The following is a 14,521-nucleotide window of genomic DNA, read 5'->3' as shown; positions in this document are numbered from 1 at the left end:
ACTTCCTGCCTCTCACACACCGCTGCGGCGTTTGCACAGCCTACGGAGGGTAAAAGTTTCAGTCCAGAGCAGGGTAAAACAATGAATACCACATCTTATTTTCACAAAGTTAATTTAGATAAAACCAGCATCAAATTGGGGCATGTTACAGGAAATTCTGTCCCATCTTCTTCAGCTTTCAAAAACAGATTTACTTTGCCCCAAGCTAAGTCGGTAGTGAAGAAAATACTACTGTGATGTGAGAGGCTGACTTTCTTCATTTAGATGAAATCAAAGGGTGTTTTTTCCTTTACTTTTCACTCTTGTGGGCTCTGCTTTGGATGCTTTACTGGAAGAGCTGTCAGCTGTGAACCTCACATGATATGAGTCCACCCTTCCTGTGGGGAAGTTATTCAGAGCTGTGAAAGGAAGCCAGCAATGAGGCCCGAACCCTCTGGTGACTTTTCTTGATGACTTCCATAATTAAAAGCCATTATGAACGGAAAAACTAAGTGTTTCAAAGCTGCAGACATATAAGGGCTTAATTCACACCCCACCCAATGAAGATTGATCCATTGCCTCTTGGACCGGGGTGGGAAGAGGGAGTTATCTTGGAGATAAACCGGCAGCTTCCCCTCGCTCTGCCAGGACACATTTACTTACCACGATTAAACTCAGTGGTACCCTCTCCCATGCACATGGGAGGGGAGCAGATGACCTCTCTGGCTTTCTCCCCAGTCACACAGAGATGTTTTATTCTGTGAAAATGGTTGCTGCAGAGCATGATTAACTGCACTACAACCCTTGTAAGAAACACAGTTCCTTCCAGCATGAGAAGCACGAGTTTTTTCCCCTTCAAGACACTTGTTCACACCACCAAATTATGCAAGACCTTGTAAGGTTTGTTTGGCAGAAGATGAAGCCAGGGAAAAGGAGGATGCTGTCAGGCCACACAAAACAATTAGGGTTGAATGTTTGCTGACTCCCTGCTGGAGTTTCCAAAGTGTCTGTACTGTGCACAGAGCATCCTTCCTCCCTCTTCAGAGCCAAGCTGGTTACCTTCAAAGGTGTCTGTTCTGCCTTTCTCACATGGTTCTGCCAGACCATTCTGGCAGAACTTTCTCTCTTCCAGACCCATTTTCACACCATCATAACACATAACCTTTCCACGTTGATAGCACTACGTGCTTATAGAAGAGGTAAAACACTTCTTATTCCTCACATTTAGGTCCAAACTCCCACATAAAGATTTCTCTCAGGAGACCTGGAGGGTAAAAGTTGGGGCGAGATGTGCAAGCACCCCCACAGCATGGTCTGCAGGACAGGAGCCTGGCAGGTCAGGCAGTGATTCTATGGCACCCACCTGTCCTTGACTCGGAGGATCAGCTGGTGGAACCGGTCCACGTGCTCGAAGCTCGCCTTGTCTGTCACCGAGTAGACTATGAGGAAACCATCTCCGGTCCTCATATACTGCTCCCGCATTGCACTGAACTCCTCCTGGCCCGCAGTGTCCAGGACTAGGACAGAAGAGACAGGGGTTTTTAGTTACCATGAGGAACCGTAGCTGCTGTCACCACTATGTGTCCTATGGCCTTTCTGCCTCTGCTGGGCTTGCGGTCCTCTCACAGGCTGTAAGATTTGATGAAATCAAGTTGGACAGACAAAGTGGTTTCTAGTTACGAAACAAAAAACAGTCCCAGACCCCACTCATTCCTGTGTGCCTAAGCTGGAAGTGGATGCAGGGGAAGATGACCATGTGGATTTCACTTTCCTTTTCTTGTACCAAATGCTGACCACTGAATTTGGGGATTTGCTCCTCTGGCAAGATATGGTTCAAGGTATTTCACAGCCCTCAAACTTTTCCCTCTCCCAGCATAGAAAAATGCGATACTGGAAGATTATTAAAATCTGTTTAAATATCAGGGACAACTTAAAAACTCCAGAGTGAAGTAGAGCTGGGAGACAACCAACGGTAATAGCTACAAGCACTTTCCTTTTCTCAACACCTGGATGTTATTTCTACACAATTATGAGCTCTCAGAGCAAGACGGTACAGCTCTGGGGAATTCCCCTTAAACAGTTAGTCCCAAGTGGTGTGCTGAGGAGCTAAGGAGCTAACTAAAACAGGTGGAAAAGCTCTAAGTGCCTTGCATATCCTATACAGTGATCATGCTTCTGTGAATAAATCTATGCTCAAATCCCCTAAAACACCTCAGTTGTGACAGCAATCCAGATGCTGTTCCCCACTAGATTAACCTCCTCTAATGGAACCATAACTCACTGGTTCTCCACCGCTGTCTCGCAGGGGGTCCCATCAGCTACATCATGTAGAGTAAGCTACACCAGCCTCCTGGGCAAATACTGATACACACCTCAGTGTTAATTCCTGTACATGGCCAGGATTTTGCTGGGAGGAGGAGGGTACAAAAGGAGTTTAGGCTATGTCAGTCAGACACGGTGTGAGCTCAAAGTGCATCAGCTCCTCAGAACTAATAGTCCTAATGTATCGTTGCATTCCAGAGGCAAATGTGGGATCTTCATAGTGACTGGGAACATTTTCACATTCCAATACACTGGGCTGGGTGGGAAAACTGTTTTGCCTCTGCTGTACAGCCACAGCATAAGCATCTGCTGCACACAGGTGATGGGGAAAGCCCAGGGCACCAGTGGATGGAGACTGTGGCAGGAGCATACTGCTGACAGAGCAGCAGGGCTTGATACAGGTTTTTCTAGTCTGAACAGGCACACAGTCTCAGCAAAATGTTCCCTGTAGGGGTAAGTACTCAGGCTTACCCCAGATTTCCAGATGGGGCCACAGTAAAGACCACTTTGCTGAATCAGCACAGGGGGCCACAGACGGACACGCTGCATGTCACACTGCACCCCACGAGCCAGCCCACACCCCCTCACTGCATGTCTGGAGGAAAGGCAGCTATAGTGGAAGACTGGGAGATCTAAGGAAGGTGATGGTAAGCCTTCAGCCTCATTTGTTTGCCTGCCCTAAATGGTCTTGAATGTCTGTTTCCATGAGCCTTTAAGGTAAAAAGAGCTTCTAGGCCCTTGCAGAGACCCCGAGAGTTAGGCTTGTTTGCTAAGCTTGCTGAAAAGTCACCTGTGTCTCTTCATAGCCTTTTATCCTGCTTCTCCCCTCAATCTAGGAAACAAGTGTCTCAGCTCAAAGGTATCCAGGCTATTCTTAACAACTGTACAAAAGAAAGAAGAAAAACAAAAGAGAAAAGCAACCCAAAGAGATTGCATGTGCCAGTGAATTTCTATGCCCTGGGCAGAATTGCTACCATGGAGTAAGGCCAGGACTGTGTAGCTAGGACGGAAGCGGAAATTAATCCTACTTGCCCAACCTGTATGGAGAGGCTGGGCTGCCCTCATCTGACTCCTGCACCAGCTAAATGCGATGTCAGGGCAGGGCTGAGAGCTGACAACACCACACACACAAACCCACTCCTTTCCCCTCTCCAATACACATACCCAATTTGTGGTGGAGTGGGATAGCTTCTCTCCAGGAGCTGGCCCTGCCTGCCCTTCCTTCCCCTGAGACAGGGCAGGTGTCCGAGCACAAACTGTGGGCAGGAAGGTGGAGATGGATGTGCTGTATCCTGCATGGTAATTTGCTTAGAGGATTCCCCTTGCTCTGGCACATTTGCAAACCTTCCATGAAACGCACAAGGAGCATTCAGCTCTGCTCTTACACCCATCAACCCATCCCCAGCTGCTGTCCCTCCAAAGCGCTGCATCCCCTTAGAGAGGGGGCAAGCCCTGGTGGGGGCTGTGGGGATACCCAAGGGACTGCACGGGGCTCTGCTCAGTTGCTCCTACGACACCTGGATCTTGGCCATAGCATCACACTAAACACAGGCAGAGCTGCTGTGGCAGCAGCTGCTATTCAAAGGGAATTCACTTGCAGCTTTGATAGAAAGGTGAGCAAGTCCAGGCAGCATTTAAAATGGCAATTTGAAAGTGCAAGTAAAAGACACAGAGCAGAGAAGGTTAAGGGTAATCTCAGATAGGTTATTCATGCAAAGTTAAGCATCTTGTGGATGGCCAGAGAAGGCCCTTGTTTTAACTTTAAATGTGCTCTTCATAAAGACAACCCTCCAGTAAACAACAGAGGAGAATGCAATCTGAATCCTTTGTAAGCAGGATAGGACCACAACAGCACTGAAAAAGGGCCCGATGTAAGCAGCTTTGCTTTTGGTGTAATCTTGTGGCATAAAAGCTTCAAGAAGACGCCTACCTACAGAAATTGGAAAGTGCAAGGAGAAAACTTGGGAAGGTAGAACTGGGAAGGTGACTGGCTTCCCTAAGGGGTGAGGAGGTTTAGCATGTTAGCCAGCATTCACCTTCATTTAAACTTCCCTTTTCTGCAGACAGGATGCCAGAAGACACAGAAATAACCATGACTAGAGAACTGTGAGTTGGTACACTTTAAACCAGCAGTTGCCTCACTGGCAGTGTAGAAACAAGGCTGAACCAAAACACAGTAGGTTTCTCCTACATCATTCTTCCAAGAACTGAAATCAGATTTGTAGGCTGCATAGCACATGGTCAGGGACTTCCAACAGAAAACTTGGTAAAGTTCCCACAGACTTGACCAAAGAAGAAGCTAGGAGGAGAATTAATGAAAGCACTTGGGTAAAGATGAAGGAGAGAGAAACCAAGGAGGACTATGTCTGATGTAGGAACAGACATCCAAAGAGGGCAAAGCCATTTACAGCTATCATGAAGCCAGCTGGAGACTAAACTAAGAGCAATTACGTTGTGAGAGCCCAGCAGGGAGGTCTCCTGTGTTGCAGGAAAGAGGCTGCTTAGCAAAGAGATGGCCTTTTCCACTTTCCAGTGGATGTGACCCCCAACTGCTGTGAACTCCTTGCTAATTGATTCCTGCCCCCTTAGAGCTCTACACACCCTTTTCCTGTGAATCCTGATGGGTTATACAAGAGTGCAGCTGCCTAGAGAGCTCTTCTGAGCAGGCACAGGAGCCCAGGAATACACACAAATTTGTCCAAAATAGAAGCTCTTGGTGCTTCAAGGTATATTACGTGCCAATGTCTCTGCAACCGACAGTGCTCCGAGTGCCTGTCCAGAGACAAAGGAATGTAAATCTAAACCAAGGGCAGAGACATACTATGAACTCATGGCATTGCTTTCTCTGGAGCCTAGGCTGGATTCAGTTCAGATTCAATTACAGCCTTCCCAGCCTTCAGGGAGCTCAGATCTAGTTGTGCAGGTGAGTTCCTCACTCTTTTCATACCTAGGCAAAATTTCCTCCTACGTCTTTATCTTTACATTGCCAGGCAGCTGGGTGTGTAGGTCACCTCAAGAGAGTTTCTTCACTGTCCATGGCATCTAAGGGGACAAAGACGAAGAGACAGGAAGATTAACCCATTTTCTGTCCTTCAGCCTTTGGGTTTCACTGCCCTGCAGCTTTGAACCTAAGCTCAAGGGAAAACTTGACTTGAATTGACAAGTCAAACTAAAGAGTCTCAGGCTGAAGAAAGCCACCTCCACAGTCTCTGTCTTCCTTCCATCAGCAGCAAGAGGGCATCCCCATCAGCCAATGGCTTCAGCTGAGGAGTTGGTATTCTGGGCACTGTGCAGAGTACTGGGGTCACTCAGCTCATATTCTGTATTCCGACACCCCCAGACACCCTGAAGAGGTATGAGGGGCCCTTGTTGTGCACAAGGCAAGGCAGATTCTTCACTTTGTCACTCTGATGTTTCTGCTCCTTCTCAGATACAGCCACACTGCCTCTGGCATGACAGCTTTCCTCAGCAGAAAACCCATGATGGGGAAACACTCAGGCTTTTATGAGCTCTTCTGTGCCTTAACTAAACACACAGATGCTACAACATGGAAAACCCAAGTACTTGAGTCCTTGTCCTTTTTTTAAGGAAAAAGAAGAGGGGGCCTTTAGAAGAAAGACTTCCACATCAATAAACAGAATAAAGATGCAAGCCCTTAAAGGAGTTCTTTCTCTAACAAAGGGCAAATATTCAAAGCCTTGTGTTTTCCATGTTGCAACATCAAAATTTTCCTGGCAGGAAAAGCTCCCCACAACCCAAGACAAAAACCCCTCTTTCAAGGTTGCAAAATCCTAGCAATTAAGGGAGGGGAAATACTGTACACACAAATAAAAGAATGAAAGTACAAATTTAATTTGAATTTTAAGGCTCTCAATGATGCTACTGAAAGTTTAAATAAAAACAAAAGAGAGTGAGCCACAAACCAACCCTTCTGCCTGAAATGACCTTTGATCTCCCTCTGGCCTCCTGGCTGACTTATTCCCAAGTTTCCTGAGGAGAAAAGCAGACAAGCAGCAGCCTGCCCAGGGATGATTAGCAGCAAAACTCCTCAACAAAAAGGGATGCATAGGATACACAGGTGGGAAGGGCAGAGAGAGAGCCTGGGGGAAGGAACAGAGCTTGGTGTGACTGCACAGGGGTGCAGACCAGGGCTGTGCAGGTCTAGCCCAACACAAGGGTACCCAGGGATTTAGAGGGGGTCTTGGGAAGAGGAGATATAAAAGGGAAAACTGAAGCTCAGGAGTAGGAAGACAACTTCTAGGCAGTGAAAGTTTCATCTAAATCATACCAGAGGAAGGAAAGGGAAGAGGAGGGAGACCACAGCCTCCTTTCACCCAAGACACAGGCACAATTCCTTGCTTTGCTGGTATCAATTGGCACAGCCCTACTGACAGCCAAGAGTTCAGCTCAATTCACCAACATGCCCAAGCCATGTACTTGTGGTCTTCTCTTCATCTCCCTCTGTGTGGTTTATAAGCCAAAAGGAATTTCGAACCATTGGGTATTTTTTGCCATATTAAGGTATTCCACTTTTGGCTTCACTCCCAGATTAATAATTCCAGACTGGCAGTTTGCAGCCACACCACAAGGAATCCTCTGCTACTTGCTAAGGTAGCCTGCGCACAGAAAGGACCGTACAAAATTAATCATGGCAATTCAGCTGGAGCAAAAGCTGAGCAAAGCAGATTAGCCCTGGCCCCCACTTAATTCTGACCTGATGTGTCTGTACGCACCTGCGTGTGGATGCATTTCACTGAGCACATCACTGTGCTGATATCAGTGTGACCAGCAGGGAATAAATAGAGATAACATATGCTGAGAAAAATGGAGGCTGCTCTTAATGTTTGTTAGAGTGGCAGCAAGCAAAAAATGGGCGAGTCACCAATTGCCTGTGCATCTCTGATTTGGGTTAAGTGCCCTCTTCCACTCTACAGCACTTGTCCTCCAAATACTGCATTGACCATCTTCTAAAGCTGGCATAAGGTCAACGATGAAGTGTTTTCACATAGTGCTGGACCTGACTACAACAAGCACAGGTCCCACAATCATCTGGGAGGCAGGGAACTATCACAGACTCTTCTTTGGTGAGAAAAATAGGTACAGAGACAATCCCAAAACAGAAAGCAAACATGTAAAGTAGGAGTTTGAATGTAAGTTTGGCTCCAAGACCTAAAATCTGAAATAAAAGCCTATTTCATTTCAGCCTACTTTCAGTGAGAGATTTCAGCAAAGGAAAGAAATGCTAGTCAAACATTTCATCACACTGCCAGTTACCGCTATTGAATAAATGTGGGTGGAGGTCTTCATGGAGGGAAGCCAAATGCTTTATGAAAGCTGGCTAGCAGAAGGGTTTTTTACAACATAATGCTGGTACAGTTACAAAATGCTCAAGATGCTTTGTACAAACTGCTCAGGCAACAGCCTGGAAAAGGGTGGGCTGTTTTCCTTTTTTTTTTTTTTTTTTTATTTTATTTTATTTTTTTTTTTTTATTTTTTAAAGTTGTTGGATGTCAATGTATTTGGCTTTTTTTTAATAATAACTGTTTTCATTTGAAAACTTAGAAACTTATGCATCCCCTCACGTTATATCCTCATTTGGTAGTCTCATGTTCTAAAACCTATTTTGGGGGTGGGCAGCTGCTTCTCCCTACCAAGCACTGCATGAAACATCAGCTTGTAAAGGATTTGGTCATAAAGGACAACTGGAAAGTCTAGAATTCACCATGATGCATCTTTACCCTTCCTATCATGTTTGTCCCTAATTTTATACCATGAGTGATTCATGTAACCACAACAAGAGCAGCTGTCCCAGTAGATGGTGACCTCTGAGAATAGCCTAGATCCAAATCTTATGACAGAGAGCTGTGGCAGAAGACATGTGTGATAGTCAGTCTTTATGCCCTGTGTCTACTGAGCTGAGAGTAAAGGCTCATGCTTTTCCAAGTGAGAATATTGCCTTCTTCCCACATTTTGATTGTTCAGACTCTCAAGTGGTAGGAAAGAGAAGGAGAAGCTGCAGTTTCTCTTCTCTGGCTATGAGGCATCTGTGGGCACGCTAACTCTGAAAGCCAGGGATTCCCAGCATATCACTCAAGGCCATGGCTGAATTCAGTTCAGGCCGAGTACAGCCACTGAACTCCATCTGAGCAAAAGAAAGGCTTTTTCATTAAAAGAAAGGGTAAGTTTCTGCTTGTTGAAAAACAATTTCTTTCTCCACTCCCACCCAGGTCAGATTTGTGTTTTGGGTTTTTTTTTTTGTTTAAACAAAAATTCCAAATATTCAGTGAAAGATGCCTTTTCTACTTTTAAATAATTTACAAAGCCAAGACTGTTTCAGCCAATGCCAATGTGTACAGCAGCTAGTACTGTTATACCAGAACACAGGGCATACCAGCAGAGGTAAAGGTTGCTCATTTCAGAGGGCTGGATTCTGGACTAAAAACAATGGATTTAATTTAAGAAGGACTGGATTTTTCTTTTATACAGCACTAGCATTTTAAAAATAAAGGTGCACTGGTACATTATGTGATGGTTAATTGGGAGCAGGTATCGCTGATGCAGATGACAACGACAGACACATTTCAGCACCAATTTCACAAATACTCCCTCACATCAACTATTAACATATTCAAATGAACAAGTGTTGGCAAGATTACGTTGTTTGGTTGTTTGTTGATTTTGGTTTTTAACACTGAGTAAAGGCTGTTCTTGTAAGGACTTTGCAGCCATTTGTACTCACTTATATCTGATAAATCCTTAAAAGTGTGACTAAGATCTCAAGTTTCCAGGCCAAGCCAACAGTCTTCACAGCAAATCCCACCGGCATCCACATTCCATCACTCATGACAATCTCCCAGCTTTCTGTTCCCACACAACAACGACACATATGCAGAGACACCTAAGATCTTGAGCACCTTCTTGACAAGAGGGTGGAGGTAGGAACTTGGCACAAGTGAGGCTAGATTTAGTTCAGCTGTGTTAATGGCCACATCCTTGCACTTTGGTAACTAAGGCACAAAATATTTGCTTGCTTTTATATACTACCTAATTCTCGTATAAAGCAAAACAAAAAACTTACAACATTTAACAGAGAAATTCCCCTTATAGCTGTGTTTAGTCTGACTCATGCAGCACAAACAAACAAGTTGCAGCTTTAGGTAATACAGGGCTTTCTCCTCACCTGCTAATCAAGAAACTTTGGTTTTGGTTTTTTTAAGTGTGGCAGGTTTTTTTGTTCCACTTTGTTTGTTTGTGTTTTGTGTTTCATTTTTGTTTGTTTTGTTAGAAAAAACAAACAAAAAGGCAGTTTTTCTTCAAAGAAATGAAAACTCTTGCTTACAGCAGATCTATAGGCTGGTTCCCTACCAGTATTTAAATGAAACAGGTAATCAGAGATGAAAACATCACACCTGAATGATGGGAGTTAAGAGGTGTAACAATTCTTCACTGTCAGTGGACAATAGTTTTGATTAAATGTTCTTTCTGGTTATAACCCTCACTCAGTTACCCACTCACTGTTATTTCCCAGGGGATGAGCTCAACCACAATGAAGTATCATTAGCAATAGCCACCTGGCAGTGTTATAATTCACTCTTTGTAGAAGCCTGCTCTAAATGTCAATGATTATCTGTAGGTTTTTACAGTCCTGCAAGAGAAATTTCTGTGCAGAACTGGAAACAACGCAACTGGAAGCAGAAGCTTTGCTGGAGACCAGCTGCAGACCATGCACCACAGCTCACAGGCCAGCCTGTGCTCAAATTTGCCAGCCTGCAGCAGAGCAGGAGGGACACAAGGACACAACATGCTGTGGGAGGTCTATTTGCACTTATGCTCAGCTAGAATGAAAAGTACAAGAGTAGCTTGCTTACCATCAAGAATTGCCCACTGCCCATCTATTTCTGTGTGCTTCAGGTAGGAGTCTTCAATAGTTGGGTCATAGTCCGGCACGAAAATCTTCTGGAAAAACTGAATGGTGAGAGCACTCTTCCCCACACCACCATCTCCAACAACCACCAGCTTGTATGTGGGGAGGTTTTCGCTGGGAACAGCACTTGTAGCCATGCTTCCAGTGTGCTAAACCTGCTGGAGAAAGAGATCATCTCCAATCACTCATCAGCAATGAAAACAGGGCAATATGCATAAGGCAGCTTTACCTGCTGCCTAAGAAGTGAGAATGAAGGCAGCCCTTATATCCAAAATCATTTTAGACAGGAGCTGCTGCACTGACCCTTCCCAAGAGCTCTACCCCAAATCAAACCCAGCACTTAGAAGTGCAGACAACTCCACTGCTGTGGCTTGTTTACTCCTGACTTGTCTACAAGGATTGCTAATTGCCACCAAATGCACATGCAAAACTTATGACTGAAAACTTACTGAATACCTTTCCTATAGGGGCTGGATCTACACGACCATAAAAAAAAAAATCACCCTGGCTGAGTGCAGCTGTCAATCTCCAGACAGTTTCCCATTGCCAGTGACCAAATCTCGTTGGTAAGACAGAGCTGTGCTATTCTTCACTGCTTAACCCAAGGTACAGGAAACATTAGATGGTGTGTTACATCCTGGGGCCAGATCTGCAGGCAGAACTGGCAGTGATGGATGGAACCAGAGTTAAAGGTCCCATCCTGGCTCCACCAGCAGACAAAAATGCACTTAGCTATTTTCTTCCCCCTCATTTTCAAGTTTGAGAAATAAAAATGAGAAGGCAGCAGGCCAGGAATGATAGGTGGTTTTTGGTTTGCCCTTTTTTTAAAAAAAAAACAAACCATCCTCCACCCTGCCATGGCAGGAAAGCTGGTGTCTGTGGCTGTGAAACAGGCAGGAAAGCAGCCTCCCTGCAGCATGGTCACACCACTCCTCTCACCTCAGAACTGACTCAAAAGAAAGAAGAAAAAAATTCACTGGCTGTAACTGGGCAATGGCACACGTGTGTGGAGAAAAGAGAAGAGGCAGCCATTGCTGAACAGCCCTTTCCAACATTCAGCAGCAGTGACTGCTCATTTAAGTAGAAGCCAGGCAGGAGGTTCTGTACACATGCTGTGGAGGGCAGTTCCCTCCACCCACCCGTGGGAAGCAGTGATCACTCAAATAACAAAGGAAATGGGTGGCCATCTCCCAGATCTGAATGACCACTGCATTTTCTGGGAGGTCTTTCACACAGTTAAAAAGAAAATAATAATAATAATAAAAAAATCCATTGTAATGATAAGGCTCAAGAGAAGGCAGCTGATTTCCTTGGTACTGGTTTTCCCGAAAAAAGCTATTCAGAGCAGGAGCAGCTGTGGTGACAATTTCTGCAGCCACCTGCTCCCATCCATTCTGGTTTTGCTGGTGCCTTTTGGGCTGCAGGTGCTGGTTGGGGTCAGCACTGAGGGGGGATGAGAACTGCTCAGAGGGAACCTCCATACTGTTGGCTCCCAATCTATATCCCCACCACCCCACACAAGCTTTTGGAGGCCTTCCCAATAACTCTAGGGTTTTCTTGTTCACTAGGAAGACAACTTCAACATTTCCATTCTCAGAAACCACCAAGCTAGGCTGGTGTGCTCGGTGCCACAGCTGTGCCAGGTGTTGTACAGAAGCTGAGACTGCCACACACACAGTGCAAGTTGAATGCTGACTAATGTGATTTTTTTCAGCCTATAGTATAAACTGGCCCCCCATTCTTCCCAAAATTCTTTCATTTTCTCTGTTTTCCAAACAAAACACTTTGACTCTTCACTTCTGAAGAGGCCCCAAAGCCAACTTGGACTACTTTTCAAACAGACAAGAACATAATCCCATAATCCAAGTTTAGTTTCTGGTTTCTCTAGTCCTTTCTCCAAAATCATTATTTGAGTTTAATCCAAAATATTGAACCATAAAAGGCACTTTTGAGCTGGCAAGCTTGGGGGTCCCATGTTCTTTCTGTACACTGGAAACCCCATACCTTGAGAGAGGGCTTAGTTTCTCCTCTAAAAAGAAAAGCCCATAAGGAGGAAACAGAGGATGAGATTGCTGAGCCTGAGAACTGCAAAGGCCTCTTGTCCAAGTTGAGACAAGCCAACATTTTCAGAGCAAGAAGCATGATCAAGTCTGCTTGTTTCTAAACTACCTTTGGAGCAACAGCTGCTGGATGCGGAGAAGGAGGCCAAGCACCACCTGAGGTTTCAAACAGTCTTACTGCAGTTCTTCACTACAATTCCAAAGAAAAGTTTCTTACTCCTATTTTTGAGTAAGAAACTTTCTCATATTTACAAGACCACACATCAATATGCAGCAGGCTTGGCTGCAGAAAAACCTATGAATTTCAACTGTCTCATTTTTGTTGGAGGACCAACTTTTATTTCTGCATAATCCTGCTTGGGTCAGATGATTCTCACAGGCTTTTTGGGACACAGACCCTGGCTAAAACTCTGTCCCCCCTTCCAACACATTTGACAACATTTTTTTGCTTTGCCCATGGCCAAGGTTTCACCCCATCCTCCTCTGCCCAGGCAGTATGAAAGACTGATTGTTACTGACATGGTGGGGACAGTCTGGGGATGTGAAAAACATACTCCGTTTGTATAAGATTTTTGACCTCATGACAAAACCACAAGCTGCTGCTCGGCAGACAAGCATTACATTTTCATTGACATTTTGTACCAGCCCCTTTAAATTGCTCCTAAAAAGCCTTAAGCTCATCTTGCATGAAATGCTCCCCAAAGTCCTAGAATAATGTTTAGCCCATTGTACAAACTGTGTCTCTGCCCCACACACTTATCAGTTGAATCAGGGCATTTGCTTCCCATCATTTCCAGAAGTTTGGTCATACTGTGTGTCTCAGCTACCAGACTGAGTATTATGTAGTCTGGGGAGAACAGCAGGAACTGAACTAAAAAAAAAAAAAAAAAAAAAAATAAAAAATCAAGAAGTCCAGTCTGATTTGTTGAGCACAACCCCCTGTATTTTAGGTGATGCTAGCATGAATAGATGAAAACTTCCATTGAGTGTCAAAAGGTAGCAAGTCTAGATGTTTCTGCAGGATTGTTTCTACTGGTCATGGAAACCCTCCTCTTTCTACAGAGACAGCAAGTCCCATGCTCCCATCATGCATGTACATAACGAAAACCCTCTGAAAGCCAAGTACTTCAGTCCCTCTACCCCTCCACCTGCCCTGATAAGTAAGGCAAGAAGACAACTCATGCCTTGACAAGATTATCATCTTAACCAGCCAGTGAATCAAACCTTTAAAACAACATGTATCACCTCCTGGAAAACACTAAGCACTCCCAAAGGTGCGCGGAGCTTCTGCACCAGCTGGTTATGTCACTACAGGCAACTGCACAAGACTTGGGCTGATTTTCATCTGTTTTTGGCAAGAGTACTGACACAGTCCTCCTCAGATGGGAGCAAGAATAAGCGTGTTTGCTGTAGATCTGATTGGGAAAAACGAAACACAAATGTTTTTATCTATTGTCTGAATACAAAGCAGCATGTGGTAATACGCTAATAAGTTCTGATGATAATCATACAATTTATATAGTTGTTTATTTTGAAGGAGCCAAGAGAAGGATCCATACCCTACGCTGACAAATGCCATCAGGGCTCTGGGTAAGTCACTGGAAGGAGGCTGATGTATACAACCATATCCACTGGCAAGATCAGTGTCCTGACAGCACAAGCCAGTAATGCTGAGACAGTCAGAAATGTGGCTACTTCTGGGGTAGATGGCAAGGAAAAAAGAGAAACAGTGATCCAAGAGTATCACTGAGGCTGAGTCTCCTCAGCAAAAATGATATTTTTATGGATTCAAAATAAACTGCATAAAACCCCATTTACCTGTCTGGGCATGGGGATGGAATGGAAGGGCTGAGCTATCCCCTTGGAGCAGCCAAGTAACATAAAAACCCCAAATTCAGTTTAGTTTGTGACTGGACCACCAAGCCCAAATAGGTACCCACAAAATATACACAGTATATCTAATCCCTATTCTCCTTGCAAAACTTGCCCTGAATGCAAGTGGGTCAGATCTCAGCTTCTGTAAATCACTGCAATTTCTGTTCATCGGAGCAGAGTTGTGGCCACATATGACAATAATAAAATGGACCTCAGATAGTTGATATTCTGTGTGTTGGCACCCCTCTCCCTGGTTCCAGCTGTGCTGTCCTAGAGGAAGAGCTCTCAGGGCAAAGCCATTACAGAAGGTCAACAAGCTCAGAACCAAGCCCTGGATTTGCAGGGGAGGTTAGTGCAATTA

General features: G+C 44.8%; 1 protein-coding gene across 1 annotated transcript in view; it reads right to left on the bottom strand.

Annotated features, from left to right (window-relative positions):
* The window catches only part of MRAS (muscle RAS oncogene homolog), a 38,720-nt gene that overhangs the window by 7,248 nt on the left and 16,951 nt on the right, over positions 1-14,521 (bottom strand). The window contains 2 exon segments of the mRNA XM_027725637.2: positions 1,343-1,496; positions 10,170-10,380. Of these exon segments, the coding sequence (XP_027581438.1) occupies positions 1,343-1,496; positions 10,170-10,380 (365 nt within the window).

The sequence above is a fragment of the Pipra filicauda genome, unplaced genomic scaffold, assembly GCF_003945595.2.
Source record: "Pipra filicauda isolate LSUMZ 115617 unplaced genomic scaffold, ASM394559v2 scaffold10_size6260569_pilon, whole genome shotgun sequence".
NCBI classification, from domain to species: Eukaryota; Metazoa; Chordata; class Aves; order Passeriformes; family Pipridae; genus Pipra; species Pipra filicauda.
This window is presented reverse-complemented; position numbering and strand designations above follow the sequence as displayed.